The sequence below is a fragment of the Anser anser genome (genome assembly GCF_964211835.1).
Source record: "Anser anser genome assembly, chromosome: Z".
Taxonomy (NCBI): Eukaryota; Metazoa; Chordata; class Aves; order Anseriformes; family Anatidae; genus Anser; species Anser anser.
The window spans coordinates 8,577,893-8,589,996 of record NC_139723.1 but is presented as its reverse complement, the minus strand read 5'-3'; the positions used below and the strand labels follow the sequence as shown (position 1 = coordinate 8,589,996).

At 37.0% G+C, this 12,104-nt stretch overlaps 1 protein-coding gene across 8 annotated transcripts in view; it reads right to left on the bottom strand.

The window, feature by feature from the left end:
• The window catches only part of SSBP2 (single stranded DNA binding protein 2), a 194,320-nt gene that overhangs the window by 14,924 nt on the left and 167,292 nt on the right, over positions 1–12,104 (bottom strand). For 6 of the 8 annotated variants that reach the window (XM_083817196.1, XM_083817194.1, XM_083817200.1 and 3 more), the window contains 4 exons: positions 11,816–11,886; positions 10,516–10,594; positions 7,479–7,507; positions 1,747–1,845 (listed from right to left, as the gene is read on the bottom strand). In XM_083817196.1, coding sequence (XP_083673322.1) covers positions 1,747–1,845; positions 7,479–7,507; positions 10,516–10,594; positions 11,816–11,886 — 278 coding nt within the window. The remainder of the gene's footprint in view (positions 1–1,746; positions 1,846–7,478; positions 7,508–10,515; positions 10,595–11,815; positions 11,887–12,104) is intronic. The other 2 variants (XM_083817198.1, XM_083817197.1) reach the window with 1 other exon arrangement.

Sequence of the window (12,104 nt, the reverse complement as noted above, 5' to 3'; positions counted from 1 at the left end):
CATGCTTATCTTTAGCCAAAGAGTAAGACCAACTGAAATGCTTTATGTAAAGCCTCTATTCAAATGATTTCCTGTATCACAGTGTACCTGGGTAATCACTTTGGACAAGGAATCTAAAGACAAAGCAGTGTTTATTTGTCATATTTAGCTTACTATTAGTCAAGATTTTTTCCCCATTCCCAAGCAAAACTCCTGATGAGCAGCAAATTTGCCTGAGAAAGGAATTTATAATATACACCTACTCTAAATAGCCAAGTAACCAAATATGAGTAAGAAAGCAAGACAGTTCCCAAGGACTAAAATGTGACATCTTACAGAGGATGCGATACCTAGAAGTACACAGAAGGCATAGGAAAACCTTGAAAAAACTAGGTCCCAGATTCATTCGGGTAGGAAAATGACACCTAGGTGCACCTAGAATCCAATAAGTATCTGAGAAAACTGATTTTCTTTTGGGTACAACTAAAGTCCTTCCTTCCGGCCTTTAGTTTGCTTAACTGGCCTGCCTGCTGAATCAGACTGTCTGCCCTCAGTACAAGCAAAGCATGCCAAATTGAGTGTCAAGGATTACCATGACCAAGGATCACATTTAATGGATGTTTTGTGGTTAGTGCCTTTTTGGCAGATTTTGAAACGTCAATCTCTTTAGGTGGTACAAACCAATTTTCTCCAATACTACAAACAATTTGACCATGTGCCTTTACAAAAACAGCTAACATGCAGAAACTGCTCCTTCTTCCTTTTCACTAGTTAAAGAAGTAAACCAAAACCAACCAACCAAACAAAAAGCAGACAAACAAACAAATAATAATAAAAAAATCTGATTCCCATTTAACTTGCCATGCAGTTCGGCTTTTTGTGATCTAAGAGAAACTGTTTACTCATGGTTTCTAAGCTAAAATTCACCACTGGCATAGTTAATGAAGTTGCACTCACTTCTGGCAGCAGTGATTTCCAAAAAGAATAGAAGTGTTGAAGTCACTCAGCACTTCTGAAAAATCAGGCCACTTCTATTTAGGAACCTAAATGTGGATTTAGAAACCCAGCTTCAGGCACATGAGTATGAAAATACTGGTCTTGCTTTGTAATTTATTGCACACCATGTTTTGCTGCCTCAAGCATACTCCATTTTAAAGAACATCGTTTGTCCCAGAATGAACACTAGAGGGCACCTTTGCCTTTTCTGTCTCTAATGGCTCCAATAATTCTGTCTCTACCTCTCCACAACATGAGATCTGGTGCTCTAATTATACACTTCAGTGTGAATCCTGTCCTAAAAGACATTCCTGCAGTGCAGTACACATTGTTTAGGAGTCAAAAGTTGGGCAACCACAAATTGAAACACTCAGATGTAAAGATCTGTCAACTCTTGTGTATTTTGGCTGCTCAGGTATCGCCTGACAAATGCCCAGCTGTGCATTACTGAATACATAGGGCATAATTATTACTGCTTGACAGATCTAACTTTCATTGACAATGCACCTCTTTATCTAGAAAAAGAGTTTCTGCAGTAGATCTACACCTCCCACATTTACCCGTTTCAGCTCAACTTCTAGTAGCATTTTGCAAAATTTTTTGGTAAATTAATAATCTAATTTTAGAAGCTATTAAAAAAAAACACCTAAGGCATAGACATTGCAAGTACACTGCAAAACTGTTTGTTCTTGCTGGATTTTTTTCTTCTTTAAAACAAAATAGCAGGGACAAAGGTTCCCAAAGTAAACAACTCTATAAAGAAATACTTACACTCTCACTCTGAAAAGGGTTTAGGAAGTTTCCACCCATCTCACCGTCATCTCTGGGAGTGCCAGGCTGGTTACTCATGCTCATATTACTGGGAGAGTTCTGTTAAATAAGATTTTAAAACACAGATTAAGTGTTGAAGACACCAGCTCATTTCTGCAATGTAGAGCAGCAGTAGAATGTACTGTGCAATGCACTGGGATTTACAAAGACAAAAGATAAGCCTCTGCTGAGTTCTGTGTGCTTCAGTCACTAATTTTAGTAACAACTGTTATCTGTAATTCTTGTTTTCAAAGTTACAGCCAGCATCTTCTGTTGAAGTCAAGGAAAACTATAAATGACTTCAGCAGGTCTAAGAGTAAACTCTGTCACTACGTTAAATCACATGGTCAAGTTCAGTGAAGTCTATGAGCACATGTCTTGACATAATGGGACTTCTGTCTTTGCTCACAGTGTCTAGTCGGTGGAAATACAATTTCACAAGCAGTTCACAAGTGGGGTTCAAACTCTGAGGTGCTAAGCCACTTCACTGAAAGCAGTTAATGCAGAGTTTACAGGCACAGCAGAGTTAAGATTAAATGCTCCTGAGTAACAGCTAGCCCCTGGACTGGGCTTGCAAACACTTTTCAAGAGCAGTTGTACTTTTGCCATTTGCTTGCAGAGCATATGCAATAAACTCTAAATCTACCTTCTTAGTGCCTAGATGTAACTGAAATGCTAGTAAGTAATAACAATACAAAGGCTTCTGAAGAAAAATGTCTTTCCTTTTTTTCTTCATAGAAATACTACACAATCACTTCTACAATGTTCAGAAAATGCTTTCAAGGTTCAGTTACTTACACAAAGGGCGAAACTAGATAATTGTCACATAAATTATTCCAAGTCAACAGCTAATACATGATTACAGTAGACACTACAATTCGTTAGGTATTTTTACAAAGTTGATTTGTGGCACCCTGCCATGCCTGGAGCATGGATGCTTCTCCTTCCATCACTGTGAAGACTTCTATTAACAGAGGCACTGCTAAGACTCCTATTAACAGAGGTTTTGTGATGAAAAAGGAATAGTCAGGGAAATGGGGGAGATAAGCCAAGAACTTCATTATGAAATGTTTATGACGTCTATCACAGTTCTTCCCTTGATCTTTTTGATCCAGAAAGACTGAATGCTATATTGTTGTTGAATTTTACATATACAAATGCAAGTCTGGTGTATCATAAAAACTTAGCACAAACCCAGTGCAGTCAATGGGCAAGACAACAACATGTAACTGCAAATAGAGATTTTGATCAAAGTGATCGAACAACAATGGCTGTAAGAATCTTGAGTGGAATTGTCCCTTTCTTCGTATTTCTAACAATCCTAACATAGTATGTCTGTTAGCAGAGATTTATGAGGCTTCTTTAAAAAAAAAGAAATGTATTGCACTTTGAAACACCTGCAGACAGTCTTCATTTAGTATAAATGAGTCTGCAGTAGGACAAATTTTGAATGAAAAATAGGAGAGATGAAATTAAAGGGAAGTTCACTTAATTCCTTGGTACTTTCCTCACAACTGTGTAGACTGTATACAACCTGCACTTGCACTTCAGAGATCATAAGAATCACAGAATGGCCAAGGCAGGAAGGGATCTCTGGAGGCCATCTGGTCCCAGCAGGGCCACCCAGAGCAGGGTGCTCAGGCCCACGTCCAGGTGGGTTCTGGAGATCCCCAAGGAGGAGACCCCACAGCCTCTGTGGGCAGCCTGCGCCAGTGCTCAGCCACCTGCACAGCACAGAAGCGCTGCCTGGTGCTCAGGGGAACCTCCTGTGCTCCAGTTTGTGCCCACTGCCTCTGGTCCTGGCACTGGGCACCACTGAGAAGAGCCTGGCTCCATTCAGTGGAGCCCAGTCACAGGATGTACGTACTCTGGAGAGTTCATTGAACAGAAAATGTGACAGCTATGATTTCTTGCCCTTCATACGCTATTTCTGCATGATCCTGTTGGCAATCAAAAAGCTCCATTTTGACCACTTCCCATAGTTTAAATATTGTAACACATTCCAGAGTTTGACAGGATTTACTTCTACCTCCAAGGAGGAAAAAAACAAAAAAAGCAATTTATACCCAGCTTCTCCAAATACCAAGGCTTAAATCAGTTAGTTACTTTTTTGCTACCAGATGAGCAGACTGATAGAGCTGATTGTAATACACACCATCTGCTTTGAGATGTATTTTGCATGGCTAGTGAAGAGATTACACTAATTTTTTACCATACTCCTGAGGGAAGATCACCATTTTCAGTCTGAATGGGCAAATATGTTTGAGTTCAGCTTTGTGCATTTATTTTCAACTATAGATTAAATACAAAATTAATTATACAGCCCACATGCAGGCATAACTGTTTTTAACATCTGAAATGCTAATTAAAAAAACATTTACAAAAGTCAAGACCCTGGCCTTTATTTTTCCTTCACCAGCTAGTTCACTGTAGTTCTAACAGATCCCCAGGAATCAATAAACAACAGGTCCATCAAAGACAACTGAAAACTCAACTAGTTAATTAACATCAGACAATTGAGTGTGCTTTTCAGTGGAGTTATTGTAGCAAGTATTTAGGGATCTACAACTTGAAAAAGGTTGAAAACTATTGCCTCAGTTCAACAACCACAGCTGTCGTACCTGAAGCAGGACTTAATTCATGGAAATCCTGTTGCCTATGTTATGTAGGAGGTCATACTACACAACCATATGAGTCCCTTCTGACCTTAAAATCTATGAATATAAATTTTAAAATCCACTAAGGTCTTGTCACATTTATTTTATATGATGCTCCCGTACTTTTGTTCATTCCTTGGGGATTTACCCCTATTTTATCTTGCTCTGTGTAGTACAAAGCTTTGAAATTCTGCAATCGCTACAGTATGCTGGCCCCAAAGGTTCAAATTCCTGACATAAATACTTTTATAGCAACTCCCCTGGGCTGCTTTTATGGCCAGTATGGGGTTTCACATTGTAGCACTAGCTCAGTTTTTCCAAAGCTACTCTTTCTTTGATGATTGCACAAATTCCATGGGCACTGCAAGAAACACTGGTTATTAATGTTTATTTAATATGCATAATTTCAGTTCATTTACTTCCCCCATCTCAATCTACTTCGTAAAAACTTCATGTTTTGCCACTCAGCCAATTAAAGTAAAATGGTCTATGGAAAATGTAGCTCTGAATTCCGTGAGTTGTACTGATACTACCAAGACTGGATTAATTTCCTGCATCTCATGGGAAAAGACAATCAGCTCCTCTAATGTGCATTTTATTTTACTCCACTGAAGTCCTGTGCCTGTAACTGAGCATCCAATAACATCATGTCCAAATTCTGTTAACTCCACTGGACAATTCCTGTCACATTAATCAGAAATCTACTTGTGAAAAAGCCAACTGCAAGACTACCTGGTGAGGTATAAAGGGAGACTATTACCTTAACTAGAACAATCCTGGTTATTGGTACAAAACTGGAAGGCAGCCATATAATTATTTTCCATGCATCAGCCCTGACATTGTCTATTCCTTGCAAACAGAATTTTTCCAATCAAGTTTCAGAAGTATTACATACTGTTACCTGCATGAAATTATAAATGCAATACACAAGGCTCTGCCCACACATTTTTATTAGTATTAATAAAGGCTGCATATTGGACAGTACTACTCAGAAAAAGGTATTTAAAAGCCATTATATGGAATGGTGTAACAGTATAACCCTGGTATTTCCAAAACACCTTTTTTTCAGTTATTTGAACATGACATGCATCAAATGTTACTTGCATGATGCATTTTTTAAGGTTAACAAATTACAAGACTTCCAGGTAAATGTCTGGATCCAGGTTTTTAGAATACCTGATACTCCTGTTAACACACATGCGATGCTTAATACCTTTGGTTCAAATATGGTCCCTTAAAAATAATCCTGTGGCAAGCTAACATATTTTTTTGTTTTGTTTTTCATTTTTTCTTAAAAATGCTGCAGTTTGCAAAACAAAATACAATGAAAAAATAGGGTCATTAATTTTTAAAGTGCTGTACGCTTGTTATCATTGAATCCATCACTGCACGTATTAGCACAGCTAAGGCAACATGGTCATTTAGATGCCTTGTTTTACTCTTTGTGGGGTCTGAACACATTACAGACCTTGAAGACTTACAAACATGTAGCACTGCTACAGATGCTACTCCCTCGGAGGAGCAGCAATGGCCTTGGAGACATACTGCTGAGATCCTGCTCTCCACCAAAGGCCAGGGAGGGCTGATGTAAAGCCATAACCACCTGTGGAACTTTGAAAGGATGGTGTTTGCCTGTTGTGAATTTCTTCTGATGCAAGGTTGTCTGCTATATTGGCAGTGACTGCAAAGCCATTATAGACAGCACAGAACGCTAAGATACACACCTAAGTACACTTTACAAGCTACACATCTCCCATAGCCTCATCTGAAGACCAAAACTTGGGGAACTGTTCAGAGTCCCCGTCCTCCACTTTGGATATATGAATAGGTACCACCAGCTGAAGAATTACTCCAGTCTTTTGAACATCTGAGAGTGTATTCTCAGCCAATTCACACTACAAACTTCTATGTCAACCCACGTGAATTTAGGCAAACATTTTCTTCCTTTTTGGCATATATGTTTGCGTCTCATCGTAGCTCAGGGCCATCCCAAGGGTACATCTACACTGACACCCTCAGCATGCCCAGAGCATGTGCAGATAGGTGCAAAGTGGCAAAGTCTGCACTGGAAGGGATCTTGCAACAGCACTGTGGTACTTAGTCCTCAGTTAGACAAAATGCACAGGCAGTTCATATGCCCACTGCAAACTCATGTTCCTTTTTGGGAAGATTGTTAAGAATTTTGCAACAAAAGGAGTTACAGAATTTTATCTGAAACAATCTATTCATCCTTTTCTATTTTTGTAGATGAAAAGCGCAAGAGTGCAGGGAGTCTGTTTTAGTAATATATTTATTAGTTTGAGTCAGTTACACCTGAAAATGCTGAGTACAAAACGTAGTATGTTGCAGGGACGGATTTATGCCACTTTATCAATACCAAATATGCTCATTAATTCCTTATTTGAATAAGTTCCTAAATTAATAATGATCACATATGTAGTAGTTTTATTTTAATGGAAGAAGTGGCATATTAAAGCACAATATTATTTTTGTAAATGCAAAACCCCTGCAGGTTAAACTCACATTCATTTTGAGCATACTATTTAATGGCTGTGAAATCAAAACAGTGCTGCTTCTGAAACTACTTTTTAATTTAGCTTTTAGGGACTTAGAATAATGATTAAGATATTAACCATGCCTTACAGAGGTAACAAAAGCAACCATGCAGTGCTTAAAAGTAACATCCTAAAGACATTTTCCCAAACTTACACTTAACTAGAATTGATTATCAGAACCATATTCATTTGTCTTAACAGTATGGAAGATAATAACACGATCAATCAGATTATGAACTGGATATGTATTAATCACACAAATTAATACACATTATTATGCAGTGGGAAATAATTCTACTTATACTCCCTATTGATCATAAACATTGCTTTTAAATTTTCAGCTAATACTGTCTGCATAGCTTCCAAAGAGTTGACAAGCAGAAAATGTAGACACATAATAAAAAGCTTCATAACAAAAACAAAAAAAATATGTTTAGAATGAAATATTCCAAAAATTCCAAATACTTCATTAGGTACTCACTTTGGAAATACTGTCCATGTCTCCTGAGCCTTAAATTAAAATAGATAATTATTCAATTAGTTTTGAGCTGAAATTAATTTAAGAGCTTTTTTTCCACACTAAATATATAATGTGACAGCAGTTAAAACATAACAGTGCATTATCTCCTTCCCTTCCCAATGTCTCTCTTTGTAAAAGTTTACAGTCCGTATAGAATAATGTTAGTCCTGTGTACAAACCTCATGTAAAAAGGAAGAAAAGAATGAAGGACATATTTCTGCTTCATGTTGGTTATTTGAATGGCATCCTACTAGGGTGAGACAGCCTGGCACAACTCAAAAAAGAGCACATTGAACCTCCCTGTCCTCTTAGCCAGGGCAGGGTACAAATAGTGGAATTAATTTGGGGTACATACTCCTATAGGAAATGTTGCTGCAGACCAAGGGAAAAAATATGGATGACTAGTAGAAGTTAATGTTCCTGAAAAAAAAAGACCATTATTTTACTTAACTTCAGCTATTCAAAACTCCCTTCTAGGCAGTGCTCTAGTGGAATAGCTTCTAGCGTTAGCTGGGAGGGTTTCATGAATGTCTTTGTTCCCAGAGCAGAAATCTACTGGTTTCTGAAACTGGATGAAATGACACTAACTTCTAATTATAAATACTGATGATACTATCTTTTAGAAGCAGATGATCTTGAGGGCTGGAATAACAGAGACCAAATAAATTTAAATACAATGAATGCAAGAATATTGAAAAGATTTTTTTTTTCCACATGCTGTAACTCCCACTTGGGTAAACCCAAGAATAAGGGAAATATTTTAAGAGAGATGTATCACTACAGGCATTTTTAGCAGCAAGAGACAGTAAACAATTCTGGCCACCTATTTGCAAGAAAGACATTCAAACTAGAAGAGCATCAGAGAAAAACAATGGGAAGAGACTGGAACAGCTCACTAAATGTAGACACAAAAAATAAGGGTTGATAAGGATTATGATGTCTCGCTATAAACTTATCATATTCATAAATGTTAGGAAGAGGAAGAGCTATTTGTCAAAGCCAAAAGAGAATATTTTGGTGGAAATCAGCAAAAGTTTGCTTTCTAACAATGAGAGCTATGTACAGACATCCAGTAGAATAGTTGTGGTGAAAGAAATTGAAGTTTGAGATGAAGCTCATCCAATGTATACCTCTGAGCATGAGACAAAGCTGCCTACTGCTGCACAGAAACAAAAGCAGAAGATCTTTCCCAGCCCTCCTCTCTGAAAAGAACTGTTTCATTTTAGATACAAAATTAACCTTGGGAAGAAGTCATAGTTAATTTGACTAAATACGTCATCATTTTCACTGGAGAAAGTAACTCAGTGAATGCTAGGTACACACAAAATCCTTCCATAACTGTTTCAATTTTAATTTTTCTTTTAGCTAAGAAATAATTCTCAGGCTATGGAAAGTAACAGAAAAAGATGTGATTACCTTTTACACAGATTCTCATTTATTTGAACATAATGCGCATCATAATAATTAATTAATAAATTAAAGCAACAATCCGTTTTAGGATTGTAATATGTAAAGAAAGGTTGTAAAATCACAAGGTGTCCTTATGCAAAGTAATCTAGGAATTTCAGGGACCTGCCTTCCCATCAAAAGAAAAAGACAGCTCTGTTAGGAGTTAGGTGTGTACTGCTGAATTTTAATCATTCAGAATGTCTGCTAAATGAGTTTCGATAATAGTTTTTCTTATCTCGTTGTACACTTTTTGAATTTCTTCCTTCGCTTTACTTGTTTATATTTCTGTCTCAAAATCTCGAACTTTGGGGCTGTGAACGACAGATCTTCATCCACCACAGTAGTATGGAATTAAATGTTATTAACTGCAGTATGGAGAAGAGGTCGGTCTGTGTCCATGCTGGGAAGATGACAGAGCTTTTCTTCAGGGACAGAAGCAAAGGGATCAGTAGCAGCTTGGCTTCTGCCCACCTAGCGTATTTAGCTTGGTGGGGTTCTTCCCCATAAAGGAAAATGCTGTTAAGCAGAAAGTTGCTGGTGCCCTGTGTGGGCATCAGGACAGCTCCCAGGTGTAAAAGAGAGCCTTGCTGGTAGATAACAGGTATAGAAGAGGAAAGAGATCCAAAGTCCTCCCTCTGCTGTTGCCTGTATCACTGACACTGCTTGGTGCAGTCAGAAGTGAAGAATAAGACACACAAATGCATTCAGCTACTGCCCTAGTGTTACAGTATAAGCAGAAATAAATACCTCGTCTTTATTTATCTTGTGGGTATGAAGGAGAAAGGCAGAAATGCAATTTATTTACCTTTGCCCTCTTTCTTAAATCCCTTTCAAGAGCTGATCATCCTTCCAGCAAAGAGCAAAGGCAGAAGACTTTGCTAGGACAGTCAACAGATAAAGCAATGGAAATTTTGTAGAGTTGTGCAAGGCTTCTCCCTTAGATATGAGTCCTTCAAAAATCATAGTCTCAAAAGTCAAACAGTAACCTGCTTCTCCTGCCTCTGCATGCTCTTTGCACCTTTCTGAAGCTGCTTGTGGGGATGGAATAATAATACTAATATTTAACAGACAGAAGGCTAATTATAGACAAACGAGGATATCCAAATGTTGGGATAAAAACACCTTAACGAATACATCAATATATGTAACAACTTACTTCCAGGTAATTGATAAGAACTTGCACCAGCATGTCACAGTAACACCTTCTCAAGTTTTTGAAAGAGGAGGAGAAGTAAGTTAAAATGGGTCTTAAGCCATCATCAGAGTGTCTTTAATAACTGGATTAAAACTATATCTGTTATATAAATAAAATACATTATTTTTCCTCCAGAGGTGCATTATGTATGCCAATTCAAATGCATTAAAACTATCTTAATACTTCTTACTGATATATATACATTTTTTGTTTTTAAAAGTTTTTGTTGGTGGTGGTAGGTTTTTTTTTTTTTTTTTTTTTTTTTTACGTACAGTCTTCCACATCACTCAGAGAACATAGAAAATGGCACTGGTCATTGAAAATTCACAATGCTTGTAATATTACTATTATTACCTAATGATCCATTCATATGATGTGAATCCATTCCACCCAGTCCACTCATAGGTCCATCTGACCCTGGCCCCATTGGAAACTATAAAAGGATCAGACGTTAAAAACTGGTATTACTGTACAATTTTTTGTAGGTAATCTAATAAAAAGAAAAGATTCCCCAGGAAAAAAAAATAGTAAAGGAAAAGTGCACAGTTCCAGCTCTGAATGTGAAAGTCAAGTGAAAGTCATATGTGAAGATGACAAAAGCGTCATTGCTTTTGTTCAGTTTTTCTGATTGCTGCCTTCCTGATTTTTTGAGAATTTCACCTCTGTAGGCTGGCATAAAATTTACAGATAATTTATAATTTATTTCAGTGCTTTGTGTACGATTTTCAAACCTGCTAGTGCTGATCTAGCTCTGTTCCCACTGAAGTTACAGTGAAGTTTACTATTTTCGTCAACAAGTAGGTGATTAATTAACAGCTTTCAAATCCCACCCTATCTACACTGACAGTCAGACTACTCTGTTCTCTTTGCAATATGAGCCATTTCTGTGCAATCTCAGGTATTAACCTTAATTTTAGTTTTTCAAAAACTAAAAGGCATTAACATTATAAATATTTTTTAAAAATCAGTGAATAGCTATCTAGAAATATATATGTATCTGTTTTTTGAAGTTTCACTGGCCTTTGCTTTTCAAAAGGCCCATAATATAAACTGTAATTAAGTGAAATATGGTTGTCATCAGAAAATACAATAAAACTGAAGTCATAGACAGAGATCAGAAAAGAAACAAGTTCTACCTAAGAAAACAGATTTTTGTCAGTACTAGAACTGCTAAAGTTTGGCCTGAAACAGAAATTTATTTCTTCTTAAAGATACTAGTTTTATCCTTTTTTACAGAATAGCACAGTAGCATAATGTTGGGTCACTTTAAACATTTCTGTCAGGGGTGGAGACTTTTTTATTATGAAAGTTTTAATCCTGCCGAAACTAATGCTTAGTGGCAGCTCCAAGGATGATGACATATCACAAATAATTCTATTGCACAGCAATGTGACAAACTAAGTCATCCCAAAGATCCACATGCACAAGTTTTTAAGATCTTTTCTGTATAGAAGAAGTGTCCCCACTCATTATTTTGTATGTATTTGCATGATTGATTTGAGAAACATTAAAAAGGACATGGTGGGAGGAAACAGCTAAAATGTCATCCATAAAAATGGAAAACTTAGTATTAAACATAGGTGATGGAAATGTAGTGGTTTGGATAAAACAAGGCTATATAATTCAAAAAGTATGCAACTCGATTCATATTTACATTAGGTCTGTTGGGTCCAGGTGGTACTGCATTCATTAAAGTGTACATGTTGTCTCCAGAGTTGGTTGAATCTGTAATAAGAGATTATTTTAAGTGCTAATATATATCTTTCAATAAAGCTACTCACCTAAGACAGTTCTTGCCATTCTATTCATATTATTTCTGTGCCTGAATCACTGATACACAGTGGCAATATAAAGGAAGACTTCATTCTTTTTCTATCTATTTCTACCACACAACACAGCTATAAAAAGAAATAATTGCAGTGGTCCCTGAGTGACTATTTCTA